Source organism: Nothoprocta perdicaria, unplaced genomic scaffold, assembly GCF_003342845.1.
Source record: "Nothoprocta perdicaria isolate Ctin4 unplaced genomic scaffold, notPer1 scaffold_162, whole genome shotgun sequence".
In the NCBI taxonomy this organism is placed as follows: Eukaryota; Metazoa; Chordata; class Aves; order Tinamiformes; family Tinamidae; genus Nothoprocta; species Nothoprocta perdicaria.
In genome coordinates, this window is record NW_020454783.1 from 1,152,292 (window position 1) to 1,175,114 (window position 22,823).

General features: G+C 35.8%; 1 protein-coding gene across 1 annotated transcript in view; it reads right to left on the reverse strand.

Annotated features, from left to right (window-relative positions):
- Window positions 1-22,823, reverse strand: part of PREX2 (phosphatidylinositol-3,4,5-trisphosphate dependent Rac exchange factor 2) — a 169,694-nt gene that overhangs the window by 100,227 nt on the left and 46,644 nt on the right. Inside the window, exons 5-9 of the mRNA XM_026035597.1 lie at window positions 21,271-21,372; window positions 19,406-19,567; window positions 9,923-10,056; window positions 8,891-8,994; window positions 2,395-2,544 (exon numbers count right to left, since the gene is read on the reverse strand). Of these exons, the coding sequence (XP_025891382.1) occupies window positions 2,395-2,544; window positions 8,891-8,994; window positions 9,923-10,056; window positions 19,406-19,567; window positions 21,271-21,372 (652 nt within the window). The remainder of the gene's footprint in view (window positions 1-2,394; window positions 2,545-8,890; window positions 8,995-9,922; window positions 10,057-19,405; window positions 19,568-21,270; window positions 21,373-22,823) is intronic.

Below are 22,823 nucleotides of genomic sequence, written 5' to 3' on the forward strand. Positions count from 1 at the left end.
GTTACTAATTCTGAACAAAAACATACAGTTCTGGAATGTCTTATGCATGCCTTATATGTTTCCAGTTTATTTCTTCAGACTTGTATATTTTTAGAATTATAATTGCACATCTTTGCTATGAGTAACAGTCCATCTTTTTTTTTTTAATTCTGCAAGAATTGCCAGAGAAAAAGTAAGTACCATGAAAGTATATTGTAATAACCAATAGTATCAACATATATATGGAAGTGTTTCTCATGAAGCATGAACCTGATAGTGCTGATGCTGCACAAAGAGATAGAACATCACTTGTTCCCAGGAAAAGAAAATCAATATGCTGCTATTGGAGCTCCCAGGATATTGATGTTTTTATTTGTATTGACTCTTTTAAGCAGGTATAAATACACTGCATGATCAAAGCTGAAGATCATCTCCTTTTAAATAAACTTTCAAATTCACTAAATGCCTCAGGGGGCTATATGAAAGCCCTGCAACTCACTGAAACAGTTTCTAACAAAAAGTTTCCAGTTCAGCTTCAGTTCCCCTTGCAAGAAAATATRATATAAATAGTGGTCAAAGTTGGTATTTCAAATGCAATTACTCCCTGTCCAGGAGATCTGACAGGCGTGTACACTGGATTTAGTTAGTCTCAGATTTAAAAAGCAGAAAAGATGCTGCTCTCACATAGGCTGTCACTTAGACATTGGTGTAATTGCATACATATACATGAATTCCACATCTTACTAAGTAAACATGCAATTAAAGCATCTTCATGCTCACGGTGAATAGGAGAACATTTATAGTTACATTTAGATATAATATTTGAATACTAAGATGTTAGCAGTTTGGTTCCTGAGTCTTTTGGCAACCTGCCTGCAATTAAGTGATGCATCCTGCTTCTTAAGAGGTATTTATACAGATGTTTTGAAAAATCTCTGAGCTGGAGGAAAAAGATAAATTTGTATATTGCTAAAGCAACAGAGTTATATTCAAGAAACATTCTTTAAACATTTTCTGTTGGAACTCAGTTTGTGTGAATGCCAAATTCTCTCATGCTGTATTCTCTCCTATTTCTCTCTTGGTTGCCTCCTCAGTAGCAAAGCCACTGCTCCCATCAAGAGTTGAAAAGTTCCCTGAATTACAGGATGCTGAAATCCTTGGACATAGGCTATAAGGTCAGGGTCAAACTCACCTCTATTACCAGCTTCTTAATAGTATAATATGAAATAATATTTCATAAATATGAAGTACTTGCTGTTTTTACTTTGCTAAGGAAACCATGAAACTTAACAATGGTAAAGTGGGATTTGATAAAAATCTTTATAATCAGTTTCACATAAGACTCTGAAGTTGATCTGAAGCAGATTTATTTTCTGTTGTTCATGACATATCTCTATCAAGTTGTTCTTCATTTGTTATGCAGAATGTTGAGTTCCTATAGGCCTATGTCCTCCCTTTAACTTTTCTTCTACTATTTATTCTTTATGGATCTGTTGATTACTTAGTGCTCAGATACCCTACTTGAAACTCTGACCCTAGGTCAGATGTTATATAAACATCCATCATTCAAACTGCAAAGAAAAAAGAAGGGAAGTACTACAGTTTTCAATTTACAGCTGAGGGAAAAAGTGATGGCTTATAAAACAAGCACCAGGCACCTATACTGGCTAGCAACAGAACCCCATATGTAACCAGGAAGTCCTATTTTCCTACAACCAAGGCTCCATACATCATTATTGATTTGAATATTATGAAACTAGCTCCAGAAAATGGTGATGATGTGTTACCTTTCCCTGGCTCTATTTTGTGATGGGTTCACCTTGAATACATGAGGTAATTCGTGGTTACATTTGAGATCAGGATTATATTTCATCCTAGCATTCTCCAAATAAACACAATTGTTTAGATGGATAGGTTTTCTTTCCAGTGTTTTTTTATTATTATTTTCAATGGGTGAAGGAGAATGGATCGAATGGGTTTATTCTGTACCACTTTGTGGTAGATCATCTACATGAAGATCCAACATAGCAAACCTGCCCATTTCACCAATGTGTCTAGTGACAAAATGACATCCCACCCTTACATACAGATCCCACAGACTGTAACAGTTCACATGCTTCAGTAAAGTTATGACTATTTAAAGCTGAGGCTGTGGACAAGCAGTCAAAAACACATCACATCACCTCCCAGATTCCAAAATCAAATTAAGTACTACTAACATCCATGACTCAAGTCCTTATGTCATACATCTGAGTATAAGTTTGGTTTATTTCATTCAGATTGGTATTCATAAAATTTCAGTTGACCCTGATGTCATAAATGTTTGCATGGCAGCTGCTTTTACTTTACATCTCAACATAAAAATAGATTATGGACCTCTGGCACAGTAAGACAAAAAAAAGTTTATTAACATACCTTTTCTCCTTTCTCGTTCTTTCAGAATAGCTTCCAGCCATTCTTGCTTCTCTTCAGGGGTTTTTGCCATACATACAAACCATTTGTTCTTTGCTGTGTTGTGAATCTTCCAGCCATTAACAACAGTATGGCCACTGCTGTGATAGTCAGCTGAGAAAAGGTAAAATCAAAATAAAATGGCTTGAAGAACACAAACTTTTAACATAAAAATAAAGTAGTTATAAACTCCATGTTTCCTGAACATTACCTATAACAATAGGAAAAAATAACAGGAATTTGAAGTGCTGAACCATTATCTGTGTGATTACTACATATGCAAATTATGAACTATGCAATAATTTAATGAGCAGTATTCTTTTTACTTTTAGTAAATCTAGTACATTAAAACAAAAAGCAGACATGGAAAGAAGTGTGAACTTGATGCTAAACAAGGCAAGGTCCTCTTAAAAAAAGAACACAAATTGCTTCTGTTTGCATTACAGTCTTTTAAATAATTCCTTAACTATGGAAATATTCTTTGATCATCTGAGCAATTTACTATCAAATTTTAAAAAAGAATAAATGCCACTGGGTATAATACAATTTAATTTTGAAGAGTAAGCATATCAAATGCATATTGATGCATATTGATGCATATTACTTGTTACCTGAATAAAGAACTGGATATGCATTTGTTTAAATTAAGTAAAATATAATTAAAAATTTACTATGTTTAAAAGATAAAATGCACAATTTTTGAAACGAATTCTAACAAACCTACGTTAAGCACACATATTATGGAAGAGATGTAATAATTGCCGATGTTCTTAGAAATATTGAAATTCTGACTTTAATACATAAACTTCTATGCTAGAAAGAACAGTCATTTTATTACTTACTACTTTCTCTTCACTTATATATCTTGAAAATTTTGATTTTAATGTGCTAGCCCATGAATCATACTGGAAATCAGCTAAAGAAGTTTTCTTCCTGAAGTTAGCCCCTTATATAACATGAATATCCTTCAGTAGGATGACATGCATTTCCTTTGGGAAAATTTGCACGAACTCAAATGTCCCATGATAACAAATACGATTTTTATCTAAAATATAGATTAAAACTAGAACTAGCCACTCCTGTACAAAACACTAAGAAAATCAGAGGTAACATTCTCTCATAACTAACTTTCACCAAAAGGCAACAAAATCCCAGAGCCAGCCCTGAAGTTACCCCTGTAGTAACGTCAGAACTTTATACTTTGCAAATCCTTTTTCATAATTCAGCCCAGTTTTGTATAATGAGATGGGATTTTTCCAAAACCGAAACCTTCGCTGAAATGCTGGCTAAGATTTATCATAAATCTCAGCAGACACACTAGTGTCTTTTCAATAACTCTGCATTTTAATTAGATGGAAAGCAGCCAATTTTTGCATATGCAGCCTGGAAAATGTCAGGCACTACTAGACAATTATGAGATGGGTGACTAATTTCTGAATAAACAACATACTAGAACTCAAGATGTATACAAAAGTGCAAAAAGGGAAAAATGAAAAAAAGGAGTAATTTATTTTTGCAACTCCATATTTATACCACTTACCTACTTAACATATTTTTATGCCTATAAACTACGCATTACATCCTTCAACATATGCATGGGTATCCTTCACCCCTTTAAAACTACCGTTTCTTAAAACCTCCTCACCACGTAACATGCATCCTCAGAAATTCAGAGTCAAAAGTCAAACAAAATCAAAAATTCACAAACAGAATCTATCAGTTTTTTGGAGATGAGAGGCAAGAGAGTTAATGGAAGAAAGAGGAGTAAATTGTCTTTCTGTTATTTAAGGAGATGCTTATAAACCTTGCAATATGGCACTAMTAGGGCCTTATTATTCTAAGTTACAGGTTATATGCATAAAAAGGGTGATATTTTTGCTGTGGCCTTTTTTACCATAGCCATGGCACATATCTCAGAAATAATTACTCTAACATCGTAACTCCCTTTTCTGTTAGGGAAATACTATTGTCTCCAATACAGAGAACTGCAGTGCAAAAAGTATTCATATTTTATGGCTTGGGTAAACAGATAGATTTAGGTACTTTGAGCAGAATTTTTATTTCAATTTGATAATTCAATTAACAAAAAACGGCTCATCCAGCCACTTCAGCATCTCAGTGCAGAGAAGACACTTCGAAAATCTAACTGCTTTGGCATCTAGATTTATGTAACCACACAGCCCAAAGTGCTGGCAGTTCGACTGCATTATCTCATGCCATTACAAAGTCACTGAATCAAAGAGCCAAATCAACTAGCTCTGTGCTAAGACCTCATGTGTGCATGTGTGCATGTTGCAGTGAGTTTAGAAGGAAAACAACTGGTAGCTATGTCTACATTTTGCAGGTGCCCTCCTTAGCCCAACACACAGCTACATCCTTGCTATCTCTTTTGCTCCTTGTGTTCCTTGTGTCTACAATCCTCCAAGGTTCTCATGAGCTATAATGTCCTCCACAATTTATCCATCCCAATATTCCTTTGAGCAGCATTTTCAGCATTTCACTAGCATCCCATACACCATGCACCATTTTTGGATCATCAGCGGGACAAAACCTGATGGAGACCCGCACGCAAGCCGTGTGCCTGTGTGGTCAGCCAGGAGGAATGAGTGTTTGGGCCGGCCACCTGCACAGGAAGCAGGACCGCTTGTTGTGGCTAGGCAGTCGCAGCTGCTCCTCAGCCTAAATGGATGATTTGTAAGCCTGACATAATGGTCAGGGTAGAAAGAACTGAGAGAGAGCTCAGGTTGCTCCATGTAATAAGCTTAACAAATCATTAAGCCTCCAGATTCTCAAGAAAGGTGAAGAAATATGAGATCACCTTCTAACGACACTTGCTAATACATTAAAGGCTGTAATTTTAGGTGTGATATACTGTCCAAAATTCAGCATTCAAATACTTTTGAGATGCATGACAAGCAATTTGTTACAGCCAAATATATAGACAAATTTGCTTTTACCCTTTAAAAAATAAAACTGAAAAGCTATTCTACATGAGAATTTTTCTAAGTTTGTTAGACCACAGGTTCTTARGAGCAGCTGAATTCAGAAACAGCAAATACGTAAACACATTTCTCTTCCTCTTCCACATGGTTTTGGATGCAGTCTCCAGCTACTATTACCACAATGTCTTTTCTGTTTCATGCTCGCCTCATTTCAAGACAAAGGGACAGAGAATTGTAACTGCATAGGCAGCTATACACCAGCTATTTCCTAAATGCCAAGTAGCTGTCTTCACAGACTAAATAATATTCATTTAATGACTGGTGAATGCTATTAGAAATGTACCTTTTTTCTCAAAATTGAATTTTAAAAATTGAAAAAASAACAGGATAATAGCATTGCTGTAAAGACATTTTTAAAGACTTAAATGATGGAGCAGCCACTTTGGTTTAAAAACACAAATAGTCTGCTCTAGTAAGTAATATGCATTCTACTTTAATCAGTACAATCAAAAAAAGCCACAGTACTTCATAAGGTTGAAACAAAAAAGAAAGCTTCCACAAGCTTCCACCAATTGTACTGCTCAGTCAATGTCTAATTTCATCACAGAAAAAAAAAAAAAAAAAGGCTTTTTTAGAAGAAAAGCTTTGTTCTTTTCTGCAGGCATGTCACAAGCACAGTCATAAACCACACCAACAATCCTGGTTTTCATAAATCTACGTTTCTACTCACTAGCAACAAAAACTATAGCATTATAATTCTACATCAATGCTGTGTGACCATAACAAAGGAAAGTAGTAGGAAAAGCAAGAAAAAAGGAAGGAGAGGGTAAGTAAGAAACTGAGGAAGCCCAAGTGAGCCTGAGAAAGCAAGAAAGCTATAGGAAAGAAAACAGCAGAAAGGTATTTCAGGCTAGGGAAATGACAAAGCTATTTTTATATCTTAAAGAGAATGAGAGATAAAAGGGAATAAAATAGCAATAATCAAAGTAAGCAAAGTATTGGTTATTTTCTCAGATGTGTGGAAAGGAGGATGGAGTTTAGAAATGTTGCATATAAAAAAAAAAAGGCACAAGATTTGATATGGCTGAAGAGAGGAAATGGGAAGGAAGGAAGGAAGGAAGGAAGAGAACCTTTGGTATTATGAGTCTAAAGAAAATGGGAAAGTAACAAAAATCCCTGAGGCTGAAGGAAATCTGGAATGATATCTGGAATGGAGAGGGAGATTGTTTAGGCTTAGCCAAATTACATTCAAAGAATCATTAGAGAAGAAAATTAAAGGGCAGGAAGGAAAATGGACAATACAAAAGATAAGGACTGGAGAGCTAGAAAAAGAAATCTTCATCTGTATCATCCTTCAACTCATGTTGTCTTCTGAGAGTTAGAAGATAAATGAAGAACAGTGTGACAATTTGAGGAGAGAGATGGAAGGAGGAAGGAAGGAAAATTCATTTAAAAGGTGGCAATACATGGRATTGGAGACAGTTAAAGAAAATGTTTTAAAAGTCTGGGAATATTCATGAGGAAGAAAATGGTGCCTTACAAACCTCTATGGCCACTGCAATGTCAACAACTATGAAAAATGAAATATCATATTATGAAGGCTGCTTGGTGGCCCTGAAAGAGAATTTTGTAGTCACAGAATAGTGCAAAATAGACTGGAAAAAAATAACTGGRAATTAAATATGAATCATACTAAAAAATGGATATATATGCATAATGCCAAGACTAAGACAAAACAATATGCCTGTAGGGAAAAATTCAGAAAAGCTAAGGCACAAAATATGTTCCCCTGACTCACAATTTATATCACTCCTAAATGACTGATATAAATGTTAACAGGAAAAGTATCTTTTATTTCTAAGATATTTGTARGGAAGACGTACAGAAATAAAAGGGGACAGCAATTAAATAACAGATGACATAAAAGACTGAAATACATCTGCTTTTTTTGCTCATACGCAAAATATTAACTGAGCTTCATGACTGGCACAAATAAAACCAGCAAATAGGTAGGAATATAAGCTAGAAAAGACAAGGAATAGGATATAGAACTGCTGGATAAATTATGTTAAATTTAATGAGGTCGGATGAAACTCACTATAGAATACCTACAGAATTCAGAATACAGATACCTAAATCACTACCTAAATCAATGGGCCTGGTGAAAGACAAATAGCTCTGAAAAGACATCAAAGAGTTGTTATAAAAAAAACTGTTAAACAAAGAGTGTATCAAGGAATTCTCACAGCAAGCACTTTCCAATAGTTTTATTAACTTAAATGATGCTCTAAGTATATAGTCTGTGAGAGGGTTGAAAGGGTGTGGGGCACAAGATAAGAGTTCTGAACTCWTAATAAATTATGGAAATCGTTAGTCTTCAGTAAAATTAAATGTAGTGTGGAAAAAAAACGGTAATTACTAGCAGGAAAAAAAAAACAAAAACCACTCTCAGGAATTAACATAGTATAAGATATAACTGGTACTGCACAAAAGGATCTGGTGTGACACTTTGGATCACAAACTAAATAGAAACTGAAAAATAACTTTATGGAAAAAGTCAARTAATCCTAGGATTAGTAATAGACATTTTACAAGTAATTATTCTGTTCTATTTGGCAGTAGACAGATCTCAATTTTGGACAAAAGATGCAAACAAATAGAAAAAAAAAGGACCAGAGGATACAAAAGTAGTAGAAGATTTAGAAAACATGACCCATTAGAAAAGGTTGACAGAATCGAAAAGAAGAGATTGAGGAGAGACCTAAGAGCCTCCTAAAGGATCCATTTGTTGCAATGAGGAGAGCAGTCAGCTTGCTCTCCAAATTTGCCAGTGGAATAAGTTAGCAAATAGTCTTGAAAGAAGGGAAAAAAAGTAGAAGAGAATAATCTAACTTTTATGAAATATTTCTAATACCCCTTAAGAACTGAAACATCTTATTTAATCTGTGCAGTCCTTTCCAAGCTTGCAAAAACTTAAGTTTATCAAATGCAAACTGACATTTACAGAGGTATTTAGGGAATTCACTTCTCTAAAGCTGTCAAAGAAGTTTCAAGCAATTATATGAATTATATTCCTGGAGGTACTAAAAAATAAACACCTTTTTTTCTTAAACTCCTATATTACAATTCCAGCATTTATAATGATTGATTCAAAAAAAAAAAAAAAAAGGTAATTTTTGCCTTCTCTTTTACAAATGCATCACATACCTAGGGATCTAGGGATTACCTATCTAGGAGACATTGAATGTTAAAAGTGAAGTTATACACAGGTTCTTTTAAGCAATAAATGTCACCCATTGTATTAAGTGTAAAATAGTCATCTGTGCCCAGCTAATAGTGTATGAAAGCAAAGATGTGTCACTATAACAAAGTGCTGATGAAAGTGAAGAGCTCTTTTAAAGTGATAGCTTATTCTTTCCTTCTAAATACACAGAGCAGTCTTCATTCTCCATTAATTTATAAGCTGTTTGCCTTCGATTTCAGCACTTGGAAGAGACACACAGCTCAAATACAYTTACCTGTTCCATCATCCACATTCTCCACTTCCATCACTTCTGTGTTTATCCTGCCCCGAAAAAGGTAACGATGACCCTCTGTAGATGCTTTGCTGTTCTTCAGTCGCCTGATAAAAGAAAGAGCAGACGACTGTCACTACCTTGTGCTATGTTTCTGCAAYGCTACCTGTTCACATAGCATTCAAAGACTGCCATAAGAACCACAAGCCATATAAACTACCACCATACAGACCATGGTAAAACTAGGTTACAGTATTTACAGATTAATTATAATTTTGCTAACACAGACCTGTAATACATTTCACAACACTTTCAAGGACTAAAAAAAAGAGAGAGAGGCCATCTCRACAAAATGGGTTAAGCCAATATGTCGGCTCAAAAGACCTGTTAATAAAACTTTAAAACATCAGTTACAAAATAGTCCCTTAAGTTATATATTTTATGCATAGATTTCTGTTGACTGGTTATATTTAGATATGCATAACACCTATACTGTAGTATATGTACATAGGAGTTCTCTTTTCCAATCCACATACCTCCCTCCCCTAACGACTGAAACACGTGGCTGTTGCGCATGCAGACACACACATCTCTCACCTGGAGGCCACAGTGAATCCAAGATATTTATAAAAGACATTTGGAAAAGTGGGCTGAAAGCTGGCTATCAAATTTAGAACTACTCTTGAAAACCTTTTAGCATCCTCCGAATCAGACACACGTGGCTGCAGTGAGTAGAACCTGGATYTCTGAAGCAAAACTTTCAGCAATGAAGACACGGAAGTAGATGGTGGCGTTTCCATTCATTTCCCTCTAATTCATTATTTGATTTCTGTGTACCTACTAAAATTTTACAAAGTTTGAATGTAATAGACCTTTCTCTGTGTGTTGGTCTAAAAATGCTGAGGTTTGTATTGCAATTAACCACAAAAATTACCTTGGTGGCATCTCAATATTATAAAAAGCATACAAAACACCAGCTCTACTGTGAGAAAAATGAAAATCATTTTTCAAAGTATGTGTTAATCATATATTTACCTGTGCTTTTTTTTGCAGTAAACCAAAAGATTATCAAAAAGAAAAAATATCCGCTCTTGGATATTTCCTGCTGAAATTTTCAGAAGAACTCCACTTCTCAACATTTCTGTGCAAGTATCTGTGATGTTGGACCCCTAAAATCAATTGGAAAGAGAGTTATTCCGTGTGAACTGAAACATTCAGCAGTTACATGAATACAGGTTCTCAGAACTGTAACAACATGCTGAAAACATCAAGAAGAAAAGCCATAGTAATTTACATTGTGATTAAATAATAATTTTTAATTTTTACTTAACAACTCTTGATACCAACTTTGTATTCATCTAGCATTATCATGAGCTGGGGGGAGGACGGCTTTTTGAATGAATTAATTTTAATCATGAAAGTTTCCAAATACAGCATACACATCTGTGCACAAGACATCTTCTAAAAGACAAGGRCAGCTTGATAAAGTTTTACTCTTATCCTCAATAGCATTACTATTTAGTCAAAAGTGTAGGAAATAAAGGCTTTAAAAACACTTATGCCAAGATGAACTTCAAAGCTGAAGTAACCCTGAACTTCAAAATCATTACGTATATGTGCTTCTACACTAAATAAAATTAAACACAAAACTAAAACAAAAAGCAGAAATATTTGAAACTCAGGCAAAACTAACGCTGATAAGCATTAATATTTCCTAGCATATATATTCTGAAATCATGAGAATTTTGCCAAATGTTAGCTGTTTGGGGGGAAACTTTCGCATGCTTTCAATTTTGCTTCAGGTAGATCATTCTTTTGTATGAAAACAATGCAGCACTTCCAAAAGAGTTCTTGAAAAAGGATCAACATTAACAAAGGATAGCATTTTTCTTCAAGTATTTCTGTAACAAAGTCCTAGCCTTATAATGAGAAATTGACCTCTCAAGAAAGCCTGCCTGGAATTCAGAGGAGAATTTTGCTCTTCTGAGAATCCATGCCCCTTTGCCTTCTGTTTCGTGGAAATGTCCACATGGTCCCGTGGGACAGAGCTCCTGTTCACTTGCTGCATGCATGAAAACATCCACTTTGGTGGAAAACATGAAACAGCCTGGGCATAACTTTCTTTTCAGCCACATGCACTCTGAATGACTTATGCTTGCAATAGCCATAGTTACATTTTCTTCTTGACTTACCCATACTGGCCCAAAGAAAAATGCACTCAATTAAGAGCCAGGAAGTAATCATGGCTTCTACTCAGCTCTTCCTTTTACTGTTTGTCCTTTGTAAATCACAGCCCCGAATATTGAGCCATAACTCATGGTCTGTTTGAAGGAGGAAGCGTTCTGTTTACAGACATGATAACACAGGTTGCACGGCTCTAACAGTGAAACAGAATTCAGGCTTCGAAATAAAAGCACTTAGATATTACTGTTAATTAACCACTCTATTTATGAGGAAACAAGCCAAAAATGAATGTCATCTATAGCTGCTTGGCCATATCCTTCCTTCCTAAGAAAGAATAAGTGCCAGAAGTCAGYATACTAATTTTATAGTTTCATTTGAAGGCAAGCATGAAGTAGCTGTAAAGTACAGCCAATAATATAAACTACACATACAGTTATGGTTGTATTCAATACTTGCTGAGCACAATCACAGAACAGCAAGTCATTTCCTTCCATTCTATCTCATTGCATCTGTGAATAAAGGGTAACCAATTCCCTAAGCTGCTTTTGAAAATTATTAGAATGGGACTGACTAATTAGCTGCATTTTAAAAGGCTAGATTTTTTTTCTTTTCAGAAAACTTTAGCTTCGCTGGAAAATCAGAACTTTTGTAAGGAAGCTAAACTTTTATTTTAGAGCTTCAAAACTACATTTCGGCCTTCTAAAAAGGATGTATTTTTTCATCAAAGGATTTTCATAAGAACAAGTTCTTAATTAAGTTTTCTATTGAAAAACTTCAGTTAGAGAAATAAAACCTCACTTCCACCAGTTTTAGCAAGGTTTGCCACTGTAAGAAAAMCATATCATAAAATATATTTTATACATATGTTAAATAGATAATTACCTGAAGTCTCAAGATTTGACCCATTCGTGTTTGAAATGTAATGCTGAAGTAGTAATAGTAGYAGTAGTATTTCCTGTACAGCATTACACTTTGCTATTACTTTCTTACTTTCCTCCTTTTCAAACATAAACTGCTAGATAAAAATGTTCTACAGATACTTTATTTCCCTGGGAGTTCTCCCATCCAAATACAGCGCAGTGTTAACTGCACTTGTCATAGAGCCTTTAACAAGATTGGAACCCGTGGTRCTTTGGCTGCAGGTCAGTGATTTTTATTATGCCTGCTGTGTGTATGCCCAAGGGAATAACACAACAGGACCAGAAGTCAGCTCAGTCAGCCCTCTATAACCCAGCCAATGCAGATTTGTTGTTGTTGTTGAGTTCTTTAAGACTGTTAGGACCAGACTGTTTCTAGAATTTACATGGGCATGGAAYTGGAAAGGATGAGAGAGACAACAAAAGAGCTGGTGGTGCTGCTTCTATATCTAGGGTTAGCAGTCCACTCCACCACATGCCTTAAAGGCAAAAACCATCACAAAGGAGGARAAAGCAGAGAAAGCATAAGCATACTCCTCATAGCATTCCAAAGAGGAACAACCACTGTAAATAATATCTTCTTGAAAGAGGGATCTATACGTTGAACCTCCACAAGGGTTTACARCAGGCACATCCAAGCTACAGTTTATATGTACAGCCCACTAAGGTAATTCATTTAACTAGCTCTGAACTATCCCTCTGATAGCGAAGTTCTAGGCTTGGATAACAAATAAGAGATGATCCTCACTCCAGAAGCATGAGTGCACACATTGTACAGGTAAAACTGAACTACACATGCCTACAAGTGATGTTTTTGGAACAAATCAGGTTAACTGCCTATGCACAGCTGAAGGTTATCATGCCTATGCTATCTGTCAAGTGACCAGAGCAAAGACTGTGAAACTTAGAGGGATTCAGGAGACACTGCGTTGTGAAAAAATCCCAGTTGAAAGGGATCTCAAGAGGTCCAGAGGCCTCCTGTTTCAGATAGAGTCAACTATGAGTTTAGACTTAGTGGCAACTGCAGAACTTCACCTGGTCATCTGTTGTGTATTAGGGCCCAAAAATTGAAGACAGTAATCTAGACGAGTGCTGAACCAAGAGGAATGATAATTTCCCTCAATCTACTGGCTATGTTGGCTTACAGTCCTCTTAAGGACTGTAGAGGCATGAAGATCCAGCCAGCACATCCCCAGCCTGCACTGGAGCCAGGGATTCTTGATTCTTCCTTCCCAGGTGCAAGACTTGGCATTTGCCTGGCTGACTTTCACAATGTTCCTGTCAGCATATTTCCTCCATATATTTCCTCCAGTTGGTCTAGGTCTAGGTCTCTCTGAATGGCAACCCTGCTTTCAAGTGTATTCACTGCTCCCCTTTTCCTCCCCACCAAAATTTGTCATCTGCAAAGTTGACAAGTGATGCAAGGTGACTCCATTGCCTCCTCCAGGTCACTGATTAAGATGCTAAACAGTGCAAGTACCAAAAGAGACCCCACCCAAGGTAGTACACTGGCCACAGGCAATCAGAAATAGTTGCCCATTCACCATGAACCAATTACCACTACCCTCTGAGTCTGATCATCCACCCAGACTGCAATACCCCAGCTTGGATTCAGGAATACTTCAGGAGACTATGTTGGAAGTCTTGCTAAAGGCTTTCCTTGTCCACAAATTCAGTCATTTAATCAAAGAAGGCAATCAGGCTGGGCATTGGTTGAGCATGATTTTCCCCTGGTAAATCCATGCTGATAGTTCCCAATCACCTGTCCAGAAATATGTTCCAAGAACTCACATTTTTCCCAGGGATCAAAAGCATGCAACAGGCCTGCGTTTTCCAGGATTGTCCTTTTGGCCTTTCTTTGAAGACAGGTAAAACATATGCCTCTCTCTGACCATCAGAGACCTACTCTGACATCAGGGACCTTTCAAAGACGATAGAGGATTTCTTCTCCAGAATATGAGCCAGCTCTTGTCGTGCCCTCAGATACAGTCCACTTGGTCTCATAGATATGGGTGGAATTCTTTCAAGTAATCAAATTCAGTGGGACTTAGGCCTCTAATCCTTCCAAATATCAGTGAAAATCTCAGTAGAATGAAACTTTCCCAATGTTTGACAAAGTTTTTAAATAGATTCAATGTAGAAATTTCAAACAGATTGAGTGTATTATTTTCAGAAAACAATACAATCTCCAGCGCAGTATTAAAATGTGGCCACTGGTAAGATACAATATTTTCATCTCAGGAACTGTGTTTTTTCCTAATTAAAAACAGTCAAACTCCTTTTACCGCATAAAAGCCGTTAGGTTTCTTACTGTGGAAGAGTTTATTCCGTACTGGAAAAACCCATATTGAAATTTTTTCAAATTCCCTTTTTTGAATACATTCCCAAATGTAAATCCAAAGATTCATATTTGTTTCTGAAATTAGATTAAAAAGTTCAAAGTCAACACATAAGTTCAAAATACTGTTTAAACTTTCAAAATTTTGAAATTAAAAGAATTCCTACAAAGCTAAAATAATAATCTTTAGGGAGACAAAATACAAGAGGAATTTGAAGTTTTAAGTTGAAAATGTGACTGGCACAAAAAAAAAATCATGTTTGAAAGACCCTTAGGTAAATATTAAAAATATTACTAACGTTGTAACACAAACATTACATGAATTTGAACTACCAGTGGAAATTTCATATATGAGTCATTTGAATCTAAAAAGGTATTTTCAATGCAACTTTTCATAAAAATGTATATTGAGAGTCATGGGTTGCAGAAGAAGATCATAGTTATTCATTCTAAGTATAAAATCTCTACTACTAGGTAGTAGTACCTAATATATAGAAACTCATGTTTCAATATATTAAAAGCACCTACAATTACTGCTGGTGGGAAATTTTCAGTGAAATGTGAACTTGAAAATAGTATGCATTGTAAACAACACAAACCTGTTTTAATAATCTTTCAACAAAACATATGAAGGATTTGATGAGAAGAAGTCAACCTGAAAAGCAGGCTTCTACTGTGAACCTGGAATAGTCTTCCTCCATCTCTGCTTTGAGCCATCAAAGGCTCTAAATATCCAATTATAGAGTAGTCCTCTCCACTTGGTCAGGCTGGGGCTGAGGACTCAGATTTCCCAGGATACATGGTAAGAAAATAAAAAGCCCAYTGGACACTCGGAGCTTCCAGGCTTTTGCTATGTAAAACTGGATCCTAACAACCTTGGCTGTCACTTATGTATCAATCCACTCAGGCCATCGTAGAGCCAAAAGCCTGAAGGGTGAGCTACCAGGACCATACCACAAAATAAATACTTCTAAAATGCACTGGGAGGAGAGAGACTCTTTGAAATTCAAAACACTATCAAYCGGAAGTCATTAAATATTCATCCTTGGCATTAAAAAATTTGCCTCGTTACCATGAGTTCAAAAGCAACATTTGTTGCATTTAACGTTTTATCTGTTAAAAAAGCTACTTACACCTATATTCTGGACAACTTTTAGATTTCATATATAGAGGTTTGACTTTACTGATTCAAAGGGCATCACTTAGTGATTAAGCAAAGAAAATGCAAATTAGCATATAAAGTTATTCTTAATTCTTTGCATACATGCATAGAAAACAGAAATAAAACAGGGGAAAGAGCTAAAAATTCTGAGGTTTAAAATAGAAATCTCTATTCAAATGCTAGTTGGTGATAGGGTGGAACGGAAGCCCTGTATGCAGCAGAATACCCCATGCTATTGTTACTTAGCTGGCCTGCGACTCAAACTGGGCTGTTCTGTTTTCAGCTTACAATAAATGCAACAGCCTTATTTTGCTTCTTGCACTGAAACATCCATGCAGAGTCCAATGACAGACTCTTTCAGTCACTGAGACATTTTACCAGCTGAGACAGCCACCTACGCAAGTTCTGAACAYGGTCCAACAAATTCAACCTCTTAGGAAATTAAGTGAGAAAGCCATTATACTCAAAATTTTCTTTCTTGAAACAGATGTTCCRTATTTCCATAAATCTGTATTTTTATCATAACAACACAAGCTTCATTTCATGACASTTATGTATAGGAATTCAAGACATGCTTTGATCAGATTCTAAAAATAGCCTTTTTTTGCTTTCCTTCTAGCCAAGGCCAAGCAACGCACTAAGCATTTCCTTCTGCTAGGAAATCTCCAACAATTTGGTCTCTTTATTTTTAGGCTATGCAGAAATGAGATGCTTACCTAATTAATTCCACTCTCGTCTATTGCATTCAGAAATTTTGTTGTTGCTGGGAACCCTCTAAAATATTGTTAGCTCTTACGAATGCTCTGGAATTCATACTACCTCATAGGCTAAACTCATTTTATGTTTGAAAAGGATGATGGTATTAAAGTCAGGGTGATTTTGTTAAATTGAGCATCCTATAGTTTCCATACGATATCAAATCTGATCAGCTAAGCTACAATAAACACCACATAACCCTACTGAAAGCATACTTTTTTAAAAAGAAAAGAAAAGAAAAAAACAATTTTGGAATTCAAGAATGGTAGAATTCTAGAATAAAATCTAGAAAAAAGTCAATCTTGGAAGGAAATTAGTGCTTTGAGGTTGACAGAGGACATTCAGAGCACAGAAAGAACAGGTCTATATGTCTTACACATTTCTGTCCACATTGTTATATTTGCTTGTTAATATATTTTCTGCAGCAAAATATTTATTACTCTATGTCTTGCAAAGAGATATAAGAAACGTCATACAGGAAAATGGCTTTCCTTTTGGGGACTAGAGATGTAAGACCAGTAATTTCTTAAGCAACTTTTCCTTATTGACGAGAGTTTGCTACACTAGCCATAGCACTACATTAACTGTAACAAAAGTCTAGCATTTAAGACAGAACATTAATTGAAGCTGATAAACTGCATTAAACAAGCTGTTCTTTAATTAGGTTCCYGAGTTGCTTAAATTTTTAATTTACAATTACACAACTGTAAGCAAAAAGAAAAAAAACAGAAATTACAATAAGAGTTCCAAAATTTTTAAAACTTGAATTTTTCATTTGTGGCGAGGTTTCAATTAACCAACTATGCAAGAGACTGCAAGTTCACAGTATTCAAATAATTACAAAAAACTTGTATCAAATTCCTGTTCTTTCTATTACATACAAAGTAAAAGGGATGCCAAAACCATTCAGCTTCACTGTTGCCTGTCATTAAGATGCATTTGGGAAACATCTCTAAAATTCAAGACGCTGAAAGCATGTATAAGAATTTCAGTCAATCAGTATAGACATAGAYAAGTTTATTGAAAAAATAATAGAAAGAATAAAGTCAACAATAGGTAATAAAGATTTCGCAAGTTTCTCTTGCCATTAAAYGTTTGTAACAAGCACTGCTTGTGCTTCTGCCACGAAGCTGCTGCATATGCATGCCTAATGCACTTAAATGTTTACATGTGCTAATGTGTCTAAGTAAGAGCTGACGACAGCAAGCTCCAGCTAACTACGGGGGAAAAAAACGTGTTTTTACCTAATCTAAACAAGTCATCCTTAAGATATTTTTTTCTTTTGGAAAGGTCAACTAGACCTCTCAATTATAACATGTAGAGCTTTACTTTATCTAAGTAGTCATTCCTCTTTCAAAATCCTGCAAACAATATCATAGCATAAGTACACACTCTATGTCATTTATCATTTGTCTTTATCTGCCTTTTTTGGGGGGATGGGGGAGACTTAGGATTACACCAAAATGCAGATAGATTTGTTTGAATACAGAACAGCGTCTATAAAACTTGTATGTACTAAGATGTCTTCTTTCAAGCCACTGCGTATTTTTTGGCAATTCACACAGTTTTGATACACCATGAGTGTGCTGTATCAGTATTAGAGCAAAGAAATAAGAAAACTACTGTGCTCAGATCTCTGACATAAGAGGTTTTCCCCTACTCTACATTATACCTAGTCCAGTTAGAGAAATGGAAGAGTTAGCTTTTTAAAGTGCATTATAAAAGAAAAAGCCCTAAAAATGCATTTCATATCCCATAGCATACTCGAGAAACATGAAGGATTTTGACTACAGTAAGACTGCTTAATCCATGTAAAAAAGCATCAAATCTCCCAATACTGCTCAATTAACAATAAACCAAAAGTTTGCACAAGTTTGYAGATGAGAAGACTTAATCTGAAGCAAAATAGAAAATAATTCTATAGTGTCATGGATGGTACTTAGGCAGGTTCTTTGTTCAGAATAATTTTTATGCTCCTTCAAGATAGCAATGTGTTCTAGTTGAGTCCTTCTGGAAGGTAGAGAGAMGACAATCCTTTGCTGGAAGGTAGAGGCTCCACTTAGGCATAGCAGGTTCAACAGCAGAAATACAACATAAAATTGGGAACCAACAGCACAAGGAGACAGTATAGGGAAGGAAAAGGAAAGAAAGGAAATTTGTGGGGGGATCAGAAGATACTGCACGAAAATCACTGCCACTGAGAAAGCATTGCCTCAAGTCAGAGACCCACAACCTCAGAAACAGGGGGTAGAGAAAATGCTATTTTTGATCTCGGATATTTTAACCTATTAGTGCCCATATCTAATTGATTATTCTAGTCAATATCCTGTTTTGCAAAGTCTTCAGTCTTTGGGGAGAACTCTGTGAGATAAAGTTGAACAGGTTCCTCTCAAGGCTCTCTCTGACTCTAACCAAACTCCCTAGCATTTTCCTCTCTTCCCGCTGTATCTGTTTGCCCATCAGGCAATCTCCCTCTAAACAGTAGAACCATTAAGTCTCAAGCATAGCAGAATATGTGCAACCAATACATTTTTCTTCATGCCTTTTCCAGACAGTACATCTTTGACAAAACAAAAAAATCATTACCTATCAACATCAGATGTCCCTGCCTCTCCTTATCCAAGATGAGAATAGGATTTGGGGGCACAGTTTTGTGGGCTTAGATCATTTCAGAATGAGTTTGTCAGCCTACATGCTGCTCTCAAATCTTACAGCTAATAGTCAAGCTTTATAGGCTTGGTAAGTAGTCAGTATGTAATTAATTGAAGGTCTATTCCCTGTTACAGAATAATCAAATAKTTTTGCAGACTGAAAAATGTTATTAAGCAATTATTTAAGGAGRTAAAAATTGACAGCAGCAGTTAGACTGTGATTTATATGCACAGAGAATGCTATTTGCATCAATGCACAAGTCAAACTTTAAATATTTGCTATGTTTCCTARAAGTCCACTATTCTGTCTAGCAGTGCTCAGTAATAGGCAATAGATTTTGAATAAAAGCTGTGATTTTAGTCAAGAAGGATTGAACAGAAGGATTCAGGAGGTCTCAGGACCTCAGAATCACAAAAGCAATGTAATACACGCCTGTTGAAATGTTCATATTGAAATGTAAAATTATATTGCCACCTCCTCAACATGTAAAACAACATATCTTGTGTTACCTCCCATCCTTCAACATGTGACTGCCATTCTTCCAAAAACTCTAGTTTTTCCATTTGTCTCTTGGCCTCATTTATGTTGGAGCAGACAGCTTTCATGGCTTGGAGGGCTTCCATTAATGCTGCATAGTCACTATGTTTCCTTGGAGTCCGCTTCAGTAACTCCTGTTTAGACATAAAAATATACATATATATATACGTCTGTCTTTGATCTCTAAATATGCATTGCAGGAGACTTAAGTTGACTGAGATAAAATACCTGAGAGTAAACAAACTTCTCTTTTATTAGGTGGAAAAGTAGTACAGCACTGCATGCTAGTAAGACACTAAAACTTGAATAAATAAGTAGTAATAAAAATAAAAAAGAAGTTGGGATTGCAACTACTTTCCTCCCCCATAAAAAAGKTATTTCTTGATGTTGAGCTCTGATCCATGGGATGGAACTGTTCAACAAAGCCCACTCCACTTACAAATACTTATTTACTCATGTCAAAATTAACACCTGCCTTTCCTGTAACTTAGGACCAAAAACATATTTCTGTAACTCCATGCTACTTTTCAACCTAGCATAATACACCAGCACAGCAAACAATAGTTTAGGTGACTCATTGCTTTAGCATCACTGGTAATGGCAGCCACTCTTAAAGAAAAGGTGGGGAGGGAGTTGCCAGGATCCACCGGGATACATATAAAGCCCTCCTCAATTTCCCAACTCAAACTGCCAGTTACTCATTTACACATTTGCAGCTGGATTGATTCAGGACAAGCTTCAGTGTGTATCCTAACTGCAACTTAGATACATCCTCTCTGGAGCCATAGCTAAATGCTTTAACTCTGCTGCCACCACACCTTGTATTTAAATTTGTTTTAGCTACCACTAATTCCAATGCATCCCTACTGTAATTCATTAGTCAGCTTCCTCTGTTTTGTTTGTAGACACCTCATTCAAGAAATAGAATATAAAAATAATTTTTAAGTAGGCCAAGGGAAATGTAAAAGGGTGCTGTGGGATGACTCAAACCTCACTGCAATTACTATATTCCTTTTTTAAAAAAAATCTTTAACATATTTATTTTAATTTTGTATTTCAGTGCAGTGAAATGCAGATGTCTCATAGCTGGCAATGTTTCACATCTAAATTCACATATGTATTATAAAAAATAACTGTCCAATAGTCAGGTTTCAAGTAACTTTTAAAGCAGAATCTCTTCTTTTCCTCAACTCTTCAATCAATAACAATGTTTGTTTTAAATATATATTTTTCTAAGTTTCTTTAATTTCCTAACATAAGAAAATTTTAATTACTCAGAGGCTTGAATATCTAATGTTTACAACCTATTTAACATTATTAAATTTTAAGCCACAAGACAAGAAAAGCATAAACACAYAAAAGAAAACATGCAGAGAACCACCTACTGCATCTGAGTGTTACTCCCAAATGTTAAGATGTGTCATTTTTGTAAATTTTTTCCACTTATAGTTTGCTAATGTTAACTCAGACTCAGCAAAGACTCATGTTGGTAACAACCCTGATACCTAAAGCACTTAAGCAGGCACCTGTCCAAATCCAACTTAAATCAGTTTCCTTACAATCACTTAAATGGCTGGCTGCCTTTCCAACAGTGAAGAGGAAACATTACTATTAGATTTAGAAAGGAGTGATAATTTTCACCCAGCCAAACTCTTTAGTTTTTTTAATACTGATGACAGGAGACTTGTCATGGGCTTTAATGAGAGCAAGCCCAAGTTCAATATCTTATAAAGAGATTATTCACTGTGTAAAGAGATTGTTTTTGCTGTTCTGAAATATGCTTATCAACCAGTTTTATTTAGCAAGTATAAAGTCTTAGATAACAAAGTCATAGTACCTTCAAAAGAAGGGGATATTTGCATATTCTCTGTATTGGCGTTACGAGATACCCCTCCAATGGCACATCAGTGTTCTTCCGTCCTCCAAGCAGCATGCAGTTCTGCAGTGCAAACAATTTCAAAAATTATTAACAAATTCTAAGAAAAATACACTTTCTGACACCATGAGTTCTCTATAGGTTAGGAGAGGTATGCATTACTTTTCGTTAATCTCTAGAAGACAGAAAGTTATATGTAAGCAATAGCTATTAAAAATTATCAGAAATAAAGGCAAGGGCATATCCACACAGAAGTATTGGCTATACAAAAATTGCATATGCATCTCTTAGATATATCATAAATTTGCAAAACTGTCACAAGAACAGGCTTACACACACACACACACAGGGACACACACACACACACACACACACACAACACGGAAGATGCAACGTAGATAAAAAATGAAGGCATTTTCTTCCCCAAAACTACCCTATTCATCCAGGCCTATTAAAAGACTACAAAAGACAATAAAGAAAATATTGAAAATATACTTTCGCATTTCAGTAAACAAAAATAAAAAGAACTCAGGGTGATCATCATAGATGCTGCTGCTGCTGCACTTGAGACAGKAGGTAGCACCAATGACGGTTTGAGAGGTTTGAACATAGCCATCCTAACACACAAAAAGTCTTTGGTCCAAATACATCCATATTAAAAAGGAATATGCATTGAATAAAATATCTTTGTCATGAGCTAAAGGGTATATGAGTTTTGACAATACATCCACTCATGGAAGCTGGGAATATATGCAATATCTGTTGAAAACATCCACAAAACAAAAACAAACAAACATGCGCACACACACACACGCAAAAAAAAAAAAAAAACAGCTAAGAGAGAGAAATGAATTTGAGCTACCTGAGATAACCAAGCATCACAGAGGCATCACAGCAAATATTTGGAAATCATGGAATTAAAGTGTAAGTACACACAGACCTACAGTAAAGACTGAAATTATTTTATAGAGTGATCAAAAAGAAATGTGAGACCATGGCACGAGATGGCCTAAAGCTTCAAAGAACAAGATGTCTACACTAAGAACAGTAAACCAAAGCAGATTAACAGAGCCGGAGCGTGTGTTGGCACAGGCCACAAATCAGGACACAGACACATGACGAATGGAAGAGGGACAGGACAACTAGGTGGCTGTACCCCTTACCACATAACTCACAACCCAGAGACACCCAATAACCAGAGCTACTATGGGGACCTCTGTGCCAACCCATAAACCTGTGCTTTGCCTTCCTGATTAATCAGCTCTGGCCTCACACCACTTCAGGTCCTTTATCCTAAAGGATCTCACTTTAACAGCCAAACACAAAAAGATTTATTGAAAGGGCATGGCCAATAAGATAAYGGCAATGTAAACTATAGGTTTACGGCCTGGCTTCAACTTGTTATTATTTATAGATAATCACAACTTTCAAACGAACTAAATTGTTCTGTATCTCTACGAAGCTTCAATTTTACTTTCAAGTTGAACAGTTTGATCTGTTCTCTAGGTTAGACT